The 19,560-nt window shown below is 39.4% G+C and overlaps 2 protein-coding genes across 4 annotated transcripts in view; both read left to right on the forward strand.

Annotated features, from left to right (window-relative positions):
* The window catches only part of si:dkey-237i9.1 (SEC14-like protein 1), a 30,317-nt gene extending 14,229 nt beyond the window's left edge, over window positions 1-16,088 (forward strand). The window contains exons 3-17 of one of the 2 annotated variants that reach the window (XM_058402273.1): window positions 340-489; window positions 864-995; window positions 2,932-3,060; window positions 3,137-3,380; window positions 3,847-3,956; window positions 4,212-4,401; window positions 5,088-5,176; window positions 5,293-5,363; window positions 6,256-6,427; window positions 7,118-7,252; window positions 7,696-7,830; window positions 7,912-8,163; window positions 8,997-9,175; window positions 9,438-9,464; window positions 12,146-16,088. In XM_058402273.1, coding sequence (XP_058258256.1) covers window positions 340-489; window positions 864-995; window positions 2,932-3,060; window positions 3,137-3,380; window positions 3,847-3,956; window positions 4,212-4,401; window positions 5,088-5,176; window positions 5,293-5,363; window positions 6,256-6,427; window positions 7,118-7,252; window positions 7,696-7,830; window positions 7,912-8,163; window positions 8,997-9,175; window positions 9,438-9,464; window positions 12,146-12,251 — 2,121 coding nt within the window. In that variant the 3' untranslated portion in view covers window positions 12,252-16,088. The remainder of the gene's footprint in view (window positions 1-339; window positions 490-863; window positions 996-2,931; window positions 3,061-3,136; window positions 3,381-3,846; window positions 3,957-4,211; window positions 4,402-5,087; window positions 5,177-5,292; window positions 5,364-6,255; window positions 6,428-7,117; window positions 7,253-7,695; window positions 7,831-7,911; window positions 8,164-8,996; window positions 9,176-9,437; window positions 9,465-12,145) is intronic. The other variant, XM_058402274.1, reaches the window with a different exon arrangement.
* Window positions 16,089-17,811: 1,723 nt separating this feature from the next.
* LOC131361295 (endonuclease V-like) overlaps window positions 17,812-19,560 on the forward strand; it is a 12,398-nt gene continuing 10,649 nt past the window's right edge. For both annotated transcript variants that reach the window (XM_058402334.1, XM_058402333.1), the window contains exons 1-3: window positions 17,812-17,933; window positions 18,942-19,113; window positions 19,424-19,558. In XM_058402334.1, the coding sequence (XP_058258317.1) occupies window positions 17,893-17,933; window positions 18,942-19,113; window positions 19,424-19,558 (348 nt within the window). In that variant the 5' untranslated portion in view covers window positions 17,812-17,892. The remainder of the gene's footprint in view (window positions 17,934-18,941; window positions 19,114-19,423; window positions 19,559-19,560) is intronic.

Raw genomic sequence — 19,560 nt, forward strand, 5'->3', positions numbered from 1 at the left:
CAGTGTTATACCTCGTCATTGTTATAGCATCGATTTTGATTAGCTCCATGACTTCTGTCAGGAAAAATGAGATTCCAGAAATATCTCCAGCACCTTTACAGAAACGATTGCATCATTTATACATTATGGTGGATTTGCAGAAAAGTTTTCGAAGGGAAGTTTAGGTCAGTGTGGCTCCAACACTTGACAGCTACGACACGCTACAGTAATCCAGCAGTAGTTGTCTTGTATCATATTATGTTAAAGTGAACCTGATGAAAGCAGCTATGAGACGATATTATAGACGACACAACGTTTAAACTTATGACTTATACATCTCTCTCTCTCTCTCTCTCTCAGGCGTATGAGAGGAGGTTCCCCACGTGTCACCTCATCCCCATGTTTGTGGCCAGTGATGTCCTCAGCGAAGAAACGAGTGAGGACAACTCCACGCACAAAATCGAGAGGAGGTGCAAGCTGGACGTTGACGCCCCTCGACTCCTAAAAAGGGTAAAACAAAACAAAATTTAATACCTTATTTATTTGTTTGTTTGTTTATTTTTTTATTTTTAAATTCCTAATACAGCACGTTACCAACAATGTATCAGTTATATTTACAAATCGCTTCTCTTTCTGACACCGGAGACTCCTTCCATAAACACTAAACTCTTCGTGTCTAGACTTGAAGATAACCTCAACATAACGGTATCGTCTGCGTAGCTGTACGAGTCCCCGAGAGCGAGCGGTTACCATAGAAACGAAAGTGTATTAGACAATGAATCGACGCCTTCTGATCAATCAGCGTCCAGAGCTCGTGGACGTAGACGTCTGACCGTGTGTGTTTGCTGACGTCTGCATGTTAATAACGCTGCGATTGTGTTCAGATCGCGGGCGTGGACTACGTTTACTTCATCCAGAAGAACACACTGAACCGCCGCGAGAGGACGCTGCACATCGAGTCGCACAATGAGACATTCTCCAACCGCGTCATCATCCACGAGCTCTGCTGCTACTCGGTGAGACACACACACACACGCTTTCAACATGGTGTTTTTTTGTCTGTAGTGGTGCATACACACATTCCTCAGGAATGCATATTGTTTATTTATTTATTTACTTTTTTTTTTATTTAAACTATCTGTTAAAGGTTGATGATTTGGAAATGCATGTCATGGACCTACTAAAATAAATAAGAACCACATGTTTTTAATTTTCCGTTTTTAAAAAACGAACCCCTGATTCCGAGGCAGGTCATGACGCCACTCTGCTGGAATTCTGCTTTAAAGTGCAAAGTGTTCAGAAAGCGAGCAAGCGAGAGCAAGAGGAGGAACTGGGTTAGCAAAGCCCTCATCTGTAGTGTGTGTGTGTGTGTGTGTGAGGGGCACGTGGTAACTGTCAGCGCCTTGCTATGTGTATGATTAGTCGCTGTGTACGTGGGACAGATTCGGAGCTGGATGATGGAATGCAAACAACACACAGTTCCAGCTTCTAGAGCTTTCCTCCCTGTATTAAAGGAACAATATGAAACACACACAACATCATTCTCTACGGTTTAATTCTGGTCCAGTATTTAACTGGAAGATGAACCGCATCACCATGTAAAGGATTTCTAATTATATATGTAGACGAACTCTATATATATTTTACACACACAGTTCATCTCTGACTGGTCAGAACGTGTGAGGTTCTGGTGAGGGGAAAAGCAGCTGTTCATCACAGCTGTAACAAACCAGAGCGGGAAGTAGCTGGTCTCTCACATTGTTCCACAGCATTGAATCTGACCAAGTGTCCATTTTGTCCACTTGCATGTTGTGACACACCACAGATGCGTGTTATTTCTGTATAACAACATGGTGCAGAGCATGCTGGTTCTGATACGTTGTCGTTTCCATAGTAACAGCTAGTCCATGGAAATACTGTGCTAATAATAAACACGTAGTCTCCAGTTTCTGTGTGAGAGTTTGAGGTGAAGCTGGAATGTTAAGCTTCCTACAGGACACAGGAGGCTACACTGCTATAACATATCATCTTCAGGAGGTTTCTGTGGTATAAGAGGAATAAAACACTCCAGGAAGTACTGCTCTAGGACCATCGTTGTGGTGACAGTAACTCCACTCTGAAGTTTTTGATTTTCCTAAAGAGGTGAGGGTGGTGTTGGTGTTGTGTAACGGGTACGCCATTATTTGCCTACAGTGTGTATACACAGCACTGTGTGTGTGTGTGTGTGTGTGCTGAATGGCTAGAGAGAGAATTAACGAGGTTCGCTGTCTCTAACACTTTCCAGAAGTTTGTCTTTTTTTTTATTGTTGTTGCAGCAGAAATTCTGCTGATGCTGCAGTTTAGTGCAGTTTTGTTGTTTCTCTTGTCGTTCTGCTGATCCCTCGCTTCTTTTCTTTCCGTTTTTTTTCTGGGTTATTATCCATCTGCACTCCTGAGTCACACTTAAAAAAAAAAAAAAGAAAAAACGTCTATTTTTTATTCTGTAAGTTGTTCGATATATGGCATTTCACACTCATATACAGACAACAATAATAATAATAAAAAATAATAATATACATATGAGGAATTCTGCAAAATAAATCATTTTATTTTAACCATTATTTGTTTGTTTATCTTTTTTTTTTTTTTTTTTTTTTTTTTTTACAAACTGAACAGGTCTGAATTAAAGCAGGTTTTTTTTTGTTTTTTATTATTAGTTTTTACCTTTCACTATTATATAATTTATTACTACAGATGTTAGATTTAGAAGAGAAATTGGAAGAGCGGTCAAGACAAGAAGGATGACCTGGACACTAAAATATATTTTAAAAAATAAAAATAAATAAATAAAACATACTTTGACATAATAGAATATCAACATTGGAGTAAATGATCATTTCTAAATGATTTTTAACTGTTTAATTCAGTTAGTCAAGCTCTCTGTTTGTAATAACGTGAGCGTTTGCGTGTCAGGTTCACCCCGAGAACGAGGACTGGACATGTTTTGAGCAGTCGGCCAGCCTGGACATCAAATCCTTCTTCGGTTTCGAGAGCACCGTGGAGAAAATCGCCATGAAACAGTACGCTAACAGCATCAAAAAGGTAAAGAATCAGTTTGGTTGTTTTTGTGTCTTTGTGGTTTATTCCTTTGTAACTATAAATGGACTCTCGTGCGCAGGGTAAAGAGATCATCGAGTACTACCTGAGAGAGCTGGAGGAGGAGGGCATTACCCATGTACCCCGCTGGAGCCCCAGCACCTCCATCATTCAGCCTGTCGTCGCGGTCACGCCCCCGGCTCCTCCCACAACGGCCCCCATCGCCATCACCGCCCCCGCAGAGTCGGGCAAAGACGCAGCAGCGTGTAAAGACAGCAGCAGTCCAGTGGGCAGCGCCAACGAGCCGCTCACCGCCACGCCAGATGGTGATCAAGAGTGCTTTAAAACGTTGATAATGATGAAAAAATTCTTTTAATGTGCATTTAAAGGTAAAATAATCCGAGACAGCTCTATAAACACATCGACTTACCAAGTTATACACAAGTTCCGCAAGTAATTCTACTACTGCCAATAACAACAATATAACTATTGCTATAACTAGTAATAACACTCACACTACCACTAACTGTACCAGTAACGTAACTACTAACAGATAATAAACATTAGTAACACCTAATAGCTTCTACAACTTCTAATAACAGTAATTATACTGCTAATAATACAGCTAATCAGAATAAAAGAGTAGCAGCACTACTACTAGTATTACTAGTATTGCAGAAAATAATAGTAATAATGACAATAACTATTACTAATGAAATCTACAAACACACACACTGTTTCTATATTATTGTTGTATGTCTAAAGTACCGTGTGTGTGTGCTCTCATGTTAGATAAACTGGATGCTGACTACATCAACCGTTACCTGGGTGACCTCACACCTCTACAGGAAAGCTGCCTCATACGCCTCCGCAGCTGGCTGCAGGAAACACACAAGGGCAAGGTGAGTCACACACACACACACACACATACACACACGCCTACCTTACTATTCTACACTTAAAACACCATAAAAAAAACAAACATGATTTAGAATATAAAGCAGTTTGTTGTCTTGGAAACCAGCCCCCATGAGGTCATACCTGTCAGGTATTCCTGTTGCTAAAAGTCTCCAGGCGTGGGTTAGGAGTTAGCTTGTCAGTGATGAAATAGACACGCTGTGGAATGATGTGTATATGTAACGTGGTATAATGTATAGATCCCGAAGGACCAGCACATCCTGCGGTTCCTGCGAGCGCGAGACTTCAACATGGATAAAGCGCGAGAGATCCTGTGTCAGTCTCTCACCTGGAGGAAGCAGCACCAGGTGGACTACCTCCTGGACACCTGGAGTTCTCCACAGGTCCTCCATGATTATTACACCGGGGGCTGGCATCATCACGACCGCGGTGAGCGCACACACACACATTCTCTCGCCTTTGATTTGATTTTTATATTTTACGTCTCTCCATTTTCATTCTCTTTCTATCTACATTTTTTAATCTTTTACTCCCTCGCTTCTGTCAGCTGCAGCCTCTGAGCTGTGTGTGTGTGTGTGTGTTATACCCTCGCTATGAAGCGTAGCGTGGTTAAATTATGGATAATTAATCAAGCGTACACACTGTGCATGAGTGTCGGTGGGTGATTGGATGTCACACTGTGTGTGTGTGTGTGTGTGTGTCTCTGTGTAAATGCGCATATGGTGCTGTCACATTTTTGCCTTGATGACGCACACTTTTTTTTTTTTTCCTTCATTGTCTTTGTTCTTTCTTTTTCTTTACTTCCTCTCCTACTTTTTATTTCTGATCATTTCTTCCTTATTTCTTATTTATTCTCAGACTCCTTTTTCCTTTTCTTCAGTCCCCCCCCCTTCTTTTTTTCCATGTTACTTCCCTTTATGTAGATTTTTCTTTTTATCCCCGTATTCTTTCCCATTTTTTCTTTTTCTTCGTATCACACACACACAGTGTAATAATGTCTGTGTAATATTATAGAAAAAATTGAAATAAGGAAGTTGTCTGAACAGCAGGTTCCCTTCAGAGAAAATACAACCGCACAGTTCTGATTTTGTGTGTGTGTGTGTGCATACATGCAGATGGCCGTCCTCTCTATATCCTGCGTCTGGGACAGATGGACACTAAGGGTCTGGTTCGAGCTCTGGGGGAGGAGTCACTGCTCAGACATGTAAGCTCCATGGTTCCCAGCATGCTTTGCTTCAAAACACAAGATAGTACTTTTATCAGGATAGATAATTATAGATAATTAGATAATTGTGTGTGTGTGTGTATGTTGTCGTCTAGGTTTTGTCTATAAATGAGGAGGGATTGAGGAGGTGTGAGGAGAACACCAAGGTGTTTGGACGCCCGATCAGGTGAGCTGGGTTACATACACAAGCTTAATTATAGACCAGACTGTCTTCTTTCTCCTACTCCTAGTTATGCTTCTTCTCTTTCCTTTCCTTCTGCTTCTCCTCATCCTTCTCTTTCTCATTCTCCCTTTTCCTTTTCCTGTTTCTCATCCTCCTTCACTTCTGTCTTCTATTTTTCTTCATCCTATTTTTTCACCACTCCCTCTGCACTCACTTCTTTCATATGTTTTTCCTCCTCGTTCTTCTTGTCATCTTCTCTCATACTTCCACTCCTCGTTTTCCTCCGCCTTGTCTACATCTCTTCCTCCTGATTCCTCTCCTCTTTCCTCCTAAACCTTCCACTCCTCCTCATTTTCCTCCTCCTCCTTCTTGTCTTCTTCTCTTCCTCCTGATTCCTATCCTCTTTCCTCCTAATCCTTCTACTTCTCCTCCTTCCTATCTCTTGTTGTTCTCCAGCGTCATCTCTTGTCTCTCTCCTTCTCTTATCTTCTTCCTCTTCATCATTCTTTTCTTTATTTTATATTCTGGGCAAAAACACATCAGCATTTTGCCTTTGATGTGATCTAATGAGGAAATACTGGTTAATTTGAGCCCATAATCTGACCTCTTTTTAGTGTCTCTGTTCTCAAAATGCTTTATTTCATTTCTCACTTCATCCACAGCAACACATCTGTCTGTTCCCTCTCACCATTTTTAACAGTCCTCCCCCCCCCCCCTCTTTCCAACACATTGGCACTTTTTTCTGTCACAGCAAAGGGAACGTGTCTTGTACGACCTTAGCCTGAAAACCTTCTTATTATAGAAACATATAGAAACATACAGAAACACACACACACAGTGCACACATTCTGTAAAGCCATGATGATGATGATGATGATGATGATGATGTGTGCAGTTGTTGGACATGTCTGGTGGATCTGGAGGGTTTGAACATGAGGCATCTGTGGCGTCCCGGCGTTAAAGCTCTGCTGCGCATCATCGAGGTGGTGGAAGCAAATTACCCAGAAACCCTCGGGCGCCTCCTCATCCTGCGCGCTCCCCGAGTCTTCCCTGTGCTCTGGACTCTGGTGAGGTTCCACCACTTCCTGTTTACACACTAGAACAGGAAGTGCGAGGGGGAAAAAAATATGCTCAGGGTTTGATCCGAGAGCTGCAGGTTAAGTCTATCTATCTATCTATCTATCTATCTATCTATCTATCTATCTGTCTGTCTGTCTGTCTGTCTGTCTCTATGATAGTTTAAAGTGGTAAATGAGCTTTTTATGATTTCCTTAATGATTGCACTAATTCTTATTTTAGCTATGCGGTTACTATGCAGTCTCACACTGCAGCATTTCAATACCAGTGTGCATTCAGCATGTCACTACTGCCCCCTGGTGGTCATTCAGCAGAACGCAACTGCATCATATGAACTAAATAAAATGGCAAAATCACTAATCTTTTATTTAAGGATCATTTTACACATACATTTATTTATATTTTAAAAAAAAATTAGATCTTTTTTCCAGTTCCTTGATTTTCCCAATTTGCTATTTATTATATCTTAAATCTGTATTAGGTAGCTAGATTAGGTTTGTGGTGGGGTTTTTTTTCTTGTTTTTGTCTTCTTGTTGTTTGTTTTTTTTGATTGTTTGTTAGTATTGAGCAGCATTTGGTTCTGTTATGAATGTTTATATGAATTTTAAGGAGGCAGGATGCATGGTGTAAATATGTTATATACAGTGTTTTATTGTGATTGTTTTTTCCCTCTCCCTCAGGTGAGTCCGTTCATCGACGAGAACACGCGCAAGAAGTTCCTCATCTACGCCGGGAACGACTATCAGGGTCCTGGCGGTCTGGTGGATTACATCGATAAGGAAGTTATCCCCGACTTCCTGGGTGGAGAGTGTATGGTGAGTGTGTGGGCGTAGCTTACAGAGTGTGTGTTTAACAGGATAAAAAAAAAACAGTGCTAAGATGTTCTAGAGCAGCTCATATCTTATAAATCTTGTATGTGTCTTTATCATTAAATAAGTTATCACATCGTGTCATTGTATGAATGTTAGCGAGTGTTTGTGGGAGACAAAATGTTGTCTGTTATGTATGGAGTCTTGTGGGCGTGGCTAAATGTAAATGGTGCTCTAATAGAGGAGGAGGAGGAGTTTGTGTCTCTGAGCTGCATTAATGAAAGATTTAGCATGCACTCTTTTACCATATAGTTGTTTTCAGCTCTCTGCTTTGCCTTTTATGGAGTTTTGTGTGTGTGGCCAAATATAAATCAGATGTACACTTGAATATTGAGGAGTATGAGGGGATTTTTGGAGCACAATGTTGAACAGAGTTTGATGTTTTACAGTGCGAGGTTCCCGAGGGAGGCCTGGTCCCCAAATCCCTCTACAGAACCCCCGAGGAACTGGAGAACGACGACATCAAACTGTGGACGGAAACCATCTACCAGAGCGCCAGTGTTTTTAAAGGAGCACCGCACGAGGCAAGGCATTTCGTGATATGACGTCATTTATTTTTCACGTAATTGTGTGTATATACTCATCTGCTCTCGTGTCTCCTCCAGCTGCTGATCGAGATCATCGACGCCTCCTCTGTAATCACCTGGGACTTCGACGTGTGTAAAGGAGACGTGGTCTTCAACATCTACCACTCCAAACGGGCTCCTCAGCCACCAAGGAAAGAGGCGCTGGCGTCTCATGGCATCACGTCACCTGGGGGCAACAACGTGCAGCTCATCGATAAGTCATGGCAGCTGGGGCAGGACTACAGCATGGTGGAGTCTCCGCTCACCTGTAAAGAGGGGGAGAGCGTGCAGGTAATCAGACGAGGCTAAACCGGTGGCTTCCTTTACTTGTTTTGCCTTACAGTTCTGAAAGAAAATTAAACGCAAAACATTTTTTACATGTTTACCTTTTCTGGTAGATTTTAAGTTGTAACAAAAATTTAAATTAAAAATATTTTTGTCCGGTTGGAATTTTCGGGGGGATGAGTTACAGCTTTAATATTTTATTATTTTACTTTTTATTTTCAATATATTTATTTTAATCACTTTAGTTTGTTTATCTCTCTGTTGTCTATATCCATCTATTTATTACACACCTGTCTGAATTTTAATGTTTGTTTATTTATCTTTCTGTTTATTTATTTTATTTGGTTGGGTTTTTTTTCACCTAGCTATCTGTCTATTTATAATTTACTCAATATTTGTTTATTTTTTTATTGAGTTATTTATCCAACGTATATTTTTGTTTATTAATTTATTTCAGCATAATGTAGTCATCTTTCCATGTATTTATCTACTGCTTTGTTTGTTTAATTTATTTATTAATCTTCTTATTTGCTTTTATTCCTCTGTCTCCAATATTTTGAATTATCCGTGTTTTTTTTTTTGTTTTTTTTTACTCTTTTGTTTGTTATTTATTTACTTAGTTTTATGTTTGTTATTTTACATATTTATCTGTATTTGGGTTTTTTGTTTATTGTTTCTTTATTTAATTAAGCATTATTACTATTTATTTATTTATTAGTTTGATTTATTATGCTTCTAGATTTTGTTTTGTTTGTTTATTATTTGTTTGTTTATTCACACATCACCTTGACGTTTTATTATTCCTCTCTTCATCCCTCCATCCCCCCCCGTGTGTGCAGGGTTCTCACGTGACACGCTGGCCCGGGTTCTACATCCTGCAGTGGCGGTTCCACTCCATGCCAGCGTGCGCCGCCACCAACCTGCCCCGCGTGGACGACGTGTTAGCCACACTGCAGGTTTCCTCTCACAAGTGTAAAGTCATGTACTACACTGAGGTCCTGGGCTCTGAGGACTTCAGGTAAATTCACATCTGGATCGCAGCAGAAACATCTGCAACCATCACGTGTACACAAAAAAAACTGTTAAAAACTGACGACTTTCCGTTATTGATTGATTTATTTATTTATTTCACCTCAATGCCATGTAACTGCCTACAGTCAAACACTGTCCAAGCTTCTGCTTCTCTCTCTCTCTTTCTCTCTCTCTCTCTCTCTCTCTCTCTCTCACTGCGCCCGTTTCCTCACGACTGCCTTCCTTTTTCTGTTTCTCCCTCCGTAAAGAACGGCTTGCTGCGATGTGCAGAGTTTGTAAGTGATCCTGTTTGCCGTTAGCCAAGCTTTAGCGCCACGCTAACGAAGCTCTGTCCGCGTGTTAGCATTAACCACAATGCTAACGCTAATGCACTGAACACATGCTCGGCTTGGGTTTCTGTAAATCTAGCAGGTTATGGAAGCATGGACGAGGAAATCCAACGTACACACATACAAAATGCAGAAAAACACACACATTATTCTGCTCGGAAAATCACAGGGAATGGAACTCTAGGGGCAGATGTTCAGAGAACAATCAGAATTTCTTTTCCTTCACAAATGAAGCTGAATCTGTGCATTAGCTTCACTCAAAGAAGGAACTATTTGTCAAGGGAAGAATTTGTGTGACTTTGATGGAGGAATGATATGAAACAACCATCAAGAAAGTATAAGTTAAAGCTGGAGCTACTTTTTGAAAGAGATGAGGCATATGGATGCAAGAAATAAATTTAGGGACAGTGTAAGATAAAGCCGGAACTACTTTCTTAAAGGGATGAATATGCCGGAACTACTTTCTTAAAGGAGGGAGTTTGTACACTGTGCATCTCTGATGGTGTATGGATACAAGAAATAAATTAAGGGACAGTGTAAGATAAAGCCGGAACTACTTAAAGGGAGTAGTTTGTGTGTCTCTGATGGCGAATGAATACAACACAATCATCAGGGAAGTGTAAGATAAAGCCAGAACTACTTAATCTGAATATTTAGTTTGTCTTTCTCTGATCTTATTCAAACATCAAATTTAGATTTCATATTTTATTTAATTTTTAATAAAACGTATCATCATCTGCCCCAAGACTTCTATTACAAGTGCGTTTCACGTGAACGCAAACACGTTTCCATGGTCTTTATTCTCAGAAACGTGACCTGATTACAGCTGCACTACAGACATTGTAAAATATCGGTGTATTCCTTTAACGTGAGAGAATGCAGTGTGTGTACATTGGATTTTTCTTCTTGGTATGAGCGTGGGGAAATTTGCAAAACGCCCTTGTAGCAAAAAAAACGACAAAGTAGTTTTTGAAGTAATTTGAAGAAAGAAATCTGTAAAGTATATTTAATGCGTTAATTTTTATAATTATTCCATTTACATTTTTCTAAATATTTTTTTTTATTCCATATTTTAATATATGTATTTTCTAAAAAGTTATTTTAGATTATTTGGAATTTTTTTATTTTTTTTTTAATATTTTACATTTTATTTATGATTAAAAAAATATATTTAATTATGTATGCAAATTAATTCACGAAAAAAATTTATACATGCATGTTTAAAGAAAAAGAGGGCGTGATGTGAATTTTTACTAAACAATTTAAGAATAAAATTACGGCTGTGTTACAAAAAAAATGGGTTTTTTTCTGACGCTCCCTTATCGACTTCTCCTTGAACTTGCAATAAATAAAATTACAATAAATAATTAAAATAAAAAAAAAGAAATGATAGTAAAATTTTGAAAATATATTTGTCTGGGTTTGTAAGCTTCAATACACTTTAGGAAAAAATAAATATTTTTTTTAGTCATTTTCTAGTTAGCTAGCAAACGTTTTATTTAGCAAGCTAGCTTATTAGCATGGAAATATTTTAAAAAAAAATAAAAAATAAGCCTTTTTGTGTGTGCTATTGTAACGGAGCCAAAGTCGATAAGGGTGTGTTTATTAAAAACTAAAATCGAACAACACTGCGATGTCTACGTGACTAACCTCATCTCTGGCTTCCTTTTTAATCACTAATCTTTTTTAAATGCTAACAAGGCTAATGCTATTTTCTGAGGTAAATTATTTATTATTATTAACACTGAATGATTTTTCATCTCTCAGATATCTGAGGAATCAATAAGTCTGATCAGTTTTGAAAGGGTTTTTATTAGCCATGTTAGCGTAAATGACTGTTTTTTTTACAGTGTCAGATATCTCACACACACACACACACGCTTTTTCTTGCTTTCTTTAAGGCTCATGTGGTTGTCTGGTTTGAGGAGTGTATTTAGCGATGACAGGAAAAAAAAGTTTTTCTTTTCCCATTTTTTTTTCCAGTCAGAACTCTACTACAGTGAGCTGGAAGGAACACTGAGCCCATACATGCTAATGTAGCTAATGCTAATAGCAGGTGAAGGCTAACCATGCTAAAGGATCTGTCCGTGCGTTGTTTTAGCATGTTAGCATTTTTCTGGGTGGACGTGTTTCTGATCGTATGCAGTGCACATGAAGGCCTGGAAGGTGGCTGAGACGGATGGGGTGTGTGTGTGTGTGTGTGTGTGTGTGTGTGTGTGTGTGTCCTGGCTGCATGTCCAGCTGTAGGATTGGGGTTCAGCTCACTGTGAGACTGTGTGTGTTTATTATTAACACAGCTTTATATTATTGCTGGGAATCTACTGGTGTGGACTGTATCATCACTTCTGTGTCTTTCTGTCTGTCTCTCTCTGTCCCTCCCTCTCCCTCTCTCTCTCTCTCTCTCTCTCTCTCTCTGACTCCCTTTCTTTCTTTTTCTTACTTTTTTCTTTCTTTTGTACATTATTTGTCCTTCCTTCCATTATTCTTTGTTATTCCCTACTTTTCCCCCTGTTTTTCCCCATTGTTCCCCACTCTCTCTGTCTCTCTCTGTCTCCCTCTCTCTCTGTTGTGTCTCCCTCTCCCTCTCTCTCTCTCTCTCTCTCTCTCTCTCTCTCTTCTCCTCTCAGGGGTTCAATGACGAGCCTGGAGTCGAGTCACAGCGGATTCTCTCAGCTCAGTGCCGCCACCACATCCTCCAGCCAATCACAGTCAAGCTCCATGATCTCCAGGTAGAGCCAGGAGACACCAGACGAAGGACGGGGGAGGGGCAAGAGATGGAGGACGGGGGAGGGGCACAAGACGAAGTACAAAGAAAAATAACTACACATATTTGATAACAGCGCCGTGGCGTTAAAGGGCTTTGATCTGCGTTGCCATGGCGCTCGGCTGAGCTGCCGGTCAGTTCACTGGTAACTTCCTGTTTCCTCTCTTTCTGTGTCGACATGTCTGACGAACCCGAGTAATACGAGTAAAAAAAAAAAAAAAGGACGAGCTGTTACACACACAAAGGGCACAGTAATACTGTATACATATGTTTTTTTTTGTTTGTTTGTTTGTTTTGCCATATCGCTGGTGGTGTCAGCGTTTATAGGTCAAAGGTCAGGTTTGTAAACGTGGCAAAAACGGCCATGTAAAGCAATAAACATTTCTATTTGTATTTATCTCGAGCGTGTGACGCGGTCTGCCGGTGTTTAAGGTGCTCTGTGCTCGATTAGCTATTCGCTTTTCCACTTGCTTGTGAAACGAATCCTAAAAATTGCCTTCGTCCAGTTTCTGAATTTGCAAATGACCGGTTCCTATGCATCGAAAAGCCTGGGGGGGGGGGGGTGAGCGAGGGCTACTTTTTATGTTTTATAGGTCAAAATGAAATAAACACAGAGTTGCTGTGGGTTTGTATCGGACGCGTTTCATTGGAAATCGAGCCTAATTTGCATGTTAGCGTTAGAATTAACCAGATAGCAGTGGAATAGATCATGTAGTTAAAAAAAAAATAATGAAGTAATAAAAACACAATTTTTTAGATTTACAGCATGAAAAGTGTCGAATATGCCGACAGCTTGAGTAGTGCAGAATATTCATAAACAAATAAATAAACATAGCGGACGTCCAACAAGGCCGTGAATTAATACATCTTTCTGTTTTTTATACAATTAAGAGGCACAAGATTTAATACATGTCCTCGACATCAGATAACGGACCATCTTTACCAATATTATCTTTTTTCTTTTTGTGTGTGGTTACCCATGCTAGCTAGCGAACTGGGCATTAAAAAGTCATTTTAATATGCGATTGAACATTTTCTGGATTTTTTTGTTTGTTTGTTTTAAACAAATAGGTCATGATGATATTACAAGCGACGGCTTTTCAGGTCAGTTTATTTCTAGATTTTGTCCAGATGTTTTTTGAGAATATCAAAAGTGTAAGTGTGTTCAGGTCGGAGGTGTGAATGCTGCACTGGTGGATGATGATGTTGTTGTTGTTATTATTATTATTATTTAACTCCTTTACAGTAAGCAGGGCACGACGGTCAGTTAGAGTTTACTTTACTGACACAAGGACACACCTGTGCAGGTGAGTGATGAGGTCACGAGCTGAGCCCAGGTCAAAACAACTTCTAGAGACTTGTTCCACATCCAAAAACACTCTAACAGTTACAGAGAGAGCGAGAAAGAACAGGTTGGTTGTGATGCTCGCTCCACCAACGTAGTGTTCGGGGTTTCATCGTCCAGGTCAGGGCTTTAAACCTCGGACATCGCGCGTCAGAATATTTCAGGAAGTCACGTTAAATCAAATCAAAACTCTTTAGGTTTAATGAGAACAGCTGAAGGAGAATATTGTAAGTGTGATGAGGCGGTCTGCAGGACGATCATGGCTTTGTTCCAAATCAGAACTGGAAAACACCCTGCGTTTTTTACTGAGAGAGAGAGTGCAGTAGGTAAAGCTCGCTCGACCGTTTGTTGATTTTCATGTTACGGTGCTTTAGAACAGTGATAATGATAAGGATAGTGATAGCGAGGTTCTTCCTCGTCACGTGTAAACGTGTCACGGCTGGGTTGAGGTCTGAATCGGATTCGGAACACTCGCTCATGTGCCACGTGTTTAGACTTGAAAGAGAAAAAAAATGTGATGCATGTTGTGGATTTTTGTTTGTTTTTTTCCCTCCATATTCAAGGAAACTGGAAAGCGGGGTGATGCGTCACGCTGCACTTCAACACGTGTGCATGTAGTGAGGATTGCGTGTGTTTTAAAAGAAGGTTTCAGTTAGTGATATATAAATCAGTTTATTTTTACTTTCCACGTGTCGTAAACCGTCAGGGGCGGAGAGTTCGGGAAGACGGAGTGTTGTCTTTGTTTGTTTGTTTGTTTTTTAATCCTTGGTGCAAATCAAATCAAAATTCAGAATGTTTACCAAAAATAGGACGCTCACGTGAATGTAACAGAGTTACACTCGCACGTGTTTAAAAAAACAAATAAAAAGAAAACGAGAGCTCGGAACATGTTACGTTTTTTTCTCATTAACCAGGAAAAGGAACTGCTTTGGAAACCCAGACCTGTGCTTGAAACCTGAAACATGGAGGGGTGGGGTGTATGAGGGGTGTATGTTCTTCTCATCTGTTACTCCCGAAGCAGCATGCTAATGCTAAACGCTAGCCGTTCTCTGGATGTTGAGAGACGCGCACGACGTCCGTTCTTTCCTCAACAGTTTACAGCGACGCAACGGACCGGACAATCCCATCACCTCACATCAGCGTCACGTCTCTTCTAGCAAAGCAGGGCTAACACGAGCGGAGAAACAGGACTGCACGCGATCCGCCCTTTTTTTTTTTTTTTCTTTTTTTTTTTGGTTACTGCTCATGATCGTAAACGTTACACGCTAGCTAAGAGGCACTGGCGTCGCTAACAAGGAATTCACCACAAACAGCATTAGCGCATCTCGACAGTTTAGGGGAATGTGCTTTCTACAGATTTTCATTACATAGGATTTTTAAGTTTGTAGGTGTCTCCCGCATCACCATAGCATCAGATTAGATCAGCATCAAAAGTGCTACTGATAAAGCATAAAGGTTAGCGCCTCTGCTAGCTGAGCGACCTGTGGGCGTGGCCTGCTTTTTAAGGTCAAAATGCTAAGAGCCAGAACAAACTGCCTGGATTTTTACACGTGGTTATCGTTGTTTAAATAGTATTTTAATGATGTTTTGGTGTATAACGTTATCGTGTGGAACCTATGAGAAGATGATACGGTTTTGTAGTGCTGGTCAGGGACGACGATCGTCTCGAAGTCGGAACGTAAATCAGCCTCAGCGTTCAGCTTTTATTACATGTTTATTAAGGCAGCTGTTACACTTCTGGCTCATGTTACCATAGCGACTCTCACTGTTCCGAGTGCTCACACGCCATCGCGTCGAGTGAAAAGCGAAATGATTTTTGATTTCTTTCTCACTGAGGAGATTATTTTTAATCACCAGCACAAACTCACGACCTGATTGGTGAAGAACGGAGGAAGAAAAGTTAATAATAATCTTTTTAGGATTAGCATAAAAAGGAAATAATGGAATACAGGAGAGATTTGTTTACCAGCCAAGCGGGTCGTGGAGTAGACACAAGTCCTCAAAACTTCCTGAATTCTGGATTCAAACTCAGTTCTACGTTGATTTTGTTGGATTTTCCTTCTCCTGAAAGATCTAAAGGTGAAGCTTTCGCGCTCATTCGCTCTCGCACCAATTCACTCTCGCGCTCCGGCTCTCTGTCGTGTGAAGCCCTGTTTCTCCGGCTGTACGAGGGCTATGTACATAACAGAAATATATAAATATAGAATAAAAATAACTGTCTTTTATGTTTGTTTATTTGCTTTGTTTTTCTCATGAATGTCCATTTCTCCATCCGCACACGTCGAACTCTTCATTCATGAACACTGCATATCTTTCTCTCTGAGAAAACGATGATTGTGTAAAAGATTTAAAAAAAAAAAAGAAGAAGAAGAAAACAAAACATTTTGGAGATTAATATATGAGAGAGCGCCTTTACATTTGTTTGTTTTTTGGAATTAATTAAACTTGAATTAAAAAGAGATGGGTGTGTCTCGAGTCTTTTCATTGCCTTGTTTTTGTTTTGTTTTTATTTTGGTAAACTTTTAGAAAACATTAATCTTAGAATTGTGGTGATTTTTGTCATTGTCGCTACTGATAACAGAATCACAACATTAATGATGTTTTATAGCTTTATTTATTTTTTTGGGGGGGGGCAATTCCTGAGTTTGTGGTGTAGCCTAAACTGTACTTAGATAGATAGATAGATAGATAGATAGATAGATAGATAGATAGATAGATAGATAGATAGATAGATAGATAGATAGATAGATAGATAGATAGATAGATAGATAGATAGATATGTTTACACCAGTTCAATGGTGGTTTAAATGTTTTAATTTTTTTTTTTAAAGATTTTTTTTTCTTTTTGAGGAGTTGATTTTTAATTTAATCTTATTAAATGTGTCAATTTGCATACTTGGGAAAAAAAAAGGAATCTTTGTATAAAGTTTAAAATATTTCACACTGTGTGAAGTTCTCAAGTGGAAAACTTTCACACACACTTTGCTTTAAAGTCATGAAATTAATCTGCAGGGTTTTTTTTAATTATATATTTTACGGCCTTTTTTAGTGTGAAATCAAACATGAAGCCATAAACATTTCCATCAATTCCTCTGTAAGAAGGAATCGGATGTAAAAGAATTATTATTAATAATAGTAACAATAATAATAATAAATATGTATATAAATTAATTAATTAATTAAATTTAAATGATGGCGACACGGTGGTTTAGTGGTTAGCACATTCACCTCCAGCGTTCTGGGTTCGAGTCTCGCTCCCGCTCACTGTGTGTGTGGAGTTTGCATGTTCTCCCCGTGCTTGCTGGGTTTCCTCCGGGTGCTCCGGTTTCCTCCCACAGTCCAAAGTCATGCTTCTAGGCTGATTGGAGTCTCTAAATTGCCCGTAGTGAGTGTGTGTGTGTGTGTGCGCCCTGGGTTGGCACTCCGTCCAGGGTGTATCCTGCCTTGATGCCCGATGACGCCTGGCACAGGCTCCCCGTGACCCGATCAGATAATCGGTACAGACAATGAAAATTTAAATAATGAGAGGACTGAATGTTGAATTTTCATGAAAGCAAATCATGAATCTAGAAACCTTTTGCTTCTTAATGAAGAATTAGACTTTTTTGGAAGAAAAACGATTTAACAAAAATATTAAAGAAACTATACTGTATATAATAATAAAAAAATAGTAATAAATTTACGCCAATATTGAGTACAACGAGACAAGCTTTTTGGGAATGCAGCCTGTCACGTGATTGTGAAGTGGGCGGAGCTTAAAACGTTGATTAAATCTTCTTTCTAAATAATGTAGTGGATAAAAACGATAAAGAAACATTTTGTCTTTTTAACTGTTTAATTCTTGTTATAGATTATCTAAAAATCTGACCAAATTTCTATACCTTCAACATCTCGATTTATAGAATTATATATACATTCTATTCACTTTAGGCACTTTTTAAGCAACTACGAAATTATAAAATTGACATAAAAGCAGGTAAAAACACAGAGAAACTTAAATGTATTTATATAAAGCGCAAATAGAAAAGTTTGAGTGTTAATGTAATGTGATTTTTTGTCGCCCCCTTGTGGAGAATCTTCACATTTTCACGCGAATCGAAATGTTTGATGTGGTTGATGTGATGTAATGTGGTGTTTTGTCGCCCCCTTGTGGACAATCTTCAGATTGCATAGCGCTTATCTCGTTAAACACGCCTCCTTGAATGACGTCCGAACCCGGAAGCATGAAAGTGAACCCAGGGAGTAAAAGCAGCACGGAGAGCTGAATGTGGGCTCCGGAGGAGGAGATGGTGAAGGAATGGGAAAGGTCTGACTCTGGCTTCACAACTACTCTTATTTAAAACCTAGTTCTTCCTAGTTGTTGAAGGGTTTAGTAAAGACACAGTTAAATTTCTCTCTTTCTTTTTTCCTCCTTCTTAGCTTCAGTCAAAAAAGCGATTCTTTTGAAGATGATTAAATAAAGCGACTTCATATCGGCGTGTCTCTGTGTGTTCATGTACGACTGTGAGATTTATTTAACAGATTGAATAGCGCGTGTCATTAGTCTTTTAGCGAATGAATCGGATCTTTGAATCGACTCTTTAATGTGATACGAATCAAATTTATTGTCGGTAATTATTTTTGTTTATTTATTTTTCTGTTTAAATACAGCGTTTATGTTTGTGTATGTGTGTGTGTGTGTGTGTGTTGAAGATGGACTGTATATTGTATATAATTTCATGAGAGAGGTGATTATCAGCACAAATGTATTATGAATCATTAATCCTTTCTTTCTTTCTTTCTTTCTTTCTTTATTTATTTTCTTCCTTCTTTCATTTTCGTCCTTTCTTTCATTAGAGAAACGCTTATTCATGAAAATAAATCATGAATCATTATTCTCTTCACTCACACATTTGCAGTGATTTTTTGATTAAACATCCTTTTATTTTATTTATTTATTTATTTGTTTATTTTTTTTCAGCTATTCTTACATCTAGAGATTTCATTAAACAGCTTCACAAGCAGCTAGCGCGAGCCATTTGTCAGCTGAAAGAGTCGAAACTTATGAGTGAGCTGAGTCAAATGATTTGACTCACTGAAACGATTCAGAACTCCCCGTCACCTGCTTTTGTTACTGTAATTAATTAATGGGGGCGGAGCTTGCGATAGAGATCATCAATGATTGGTCAAACACCAAATAATATAAAAAATAATAAATATAATATTATTAATATAGGGGATAGATAAGCAGTTATAGACTACAGTTGAGGGTTTTTGAACTAAAGAGTAGATGATAATGCATGGTTACTCTGTATGTGTGTGTGTGTGTGTGTAGCGAGCAGGAGTGTATGAAGCAGCGCTTGGTGTTGCAGGACACTGAGGCGTGGCAGAAGGAGCCGGACTTCAGAGGGTTGGAGAGAGTCGGGGGAGTGGACCTGTCCTTTATTAAAGGGGATGACCACAACGCCTGCGCTCAACTCGTCATCCTCAACTACCCCGAGCTCCAGGTACAAATAATCAACAACAACAACAACAAACAACAACAACAATAATAATAATTATAATTATAATATGTAGCTAGTTTAATAAACTTCTCTCTCTCTCCCTCTGTTTCTCTCTCTCTCTCTCTTTCTCTCTCTCTGTCTCTCTCTCTCTCTCTCTCTCTCACACACTCTACCTTTCTCTCTGTCTCTCTATGTCTCTCTCTCTCTCTCTCTCTCTCGCTGTCTCGCTCTCTCTCTGTCTCTCTCTCGCTCTACCTTTCTCTCTCTCACTCTACCTTTCTCTTTCTCTCTCTCTCTCTCCCTCTCTCTGTAGGTGGTGTATGATGTCAGTGAGATGGTGTTTCTCACTTCTCCGTATGTTTCTGGGTTTTTGGCCTTCAGAGAGGTTCCACCACTGCTGCAGCTTCTCCACACACTGCAGAGAGAGCAGCCTGAGCTGATGCCACAGGT

The sequence above is a fragment of the Hemibagrus wyckioides genome, linkage group LG11 (assembly GCF_019097595.1).
Source record: "Hemibagrus wyckioides isolate EC202008001 linkage group LG11, SWU_Hwy_1.0, whole genome shotgun sequence".
In the NCBI taxonomy this organism is placed as follows: Eukaryota; Metazoa; Chordata; class Actinopteri; order Siluriformes; family Bagridae; genus Hemibagrus; species Hemibagrus wyckioides.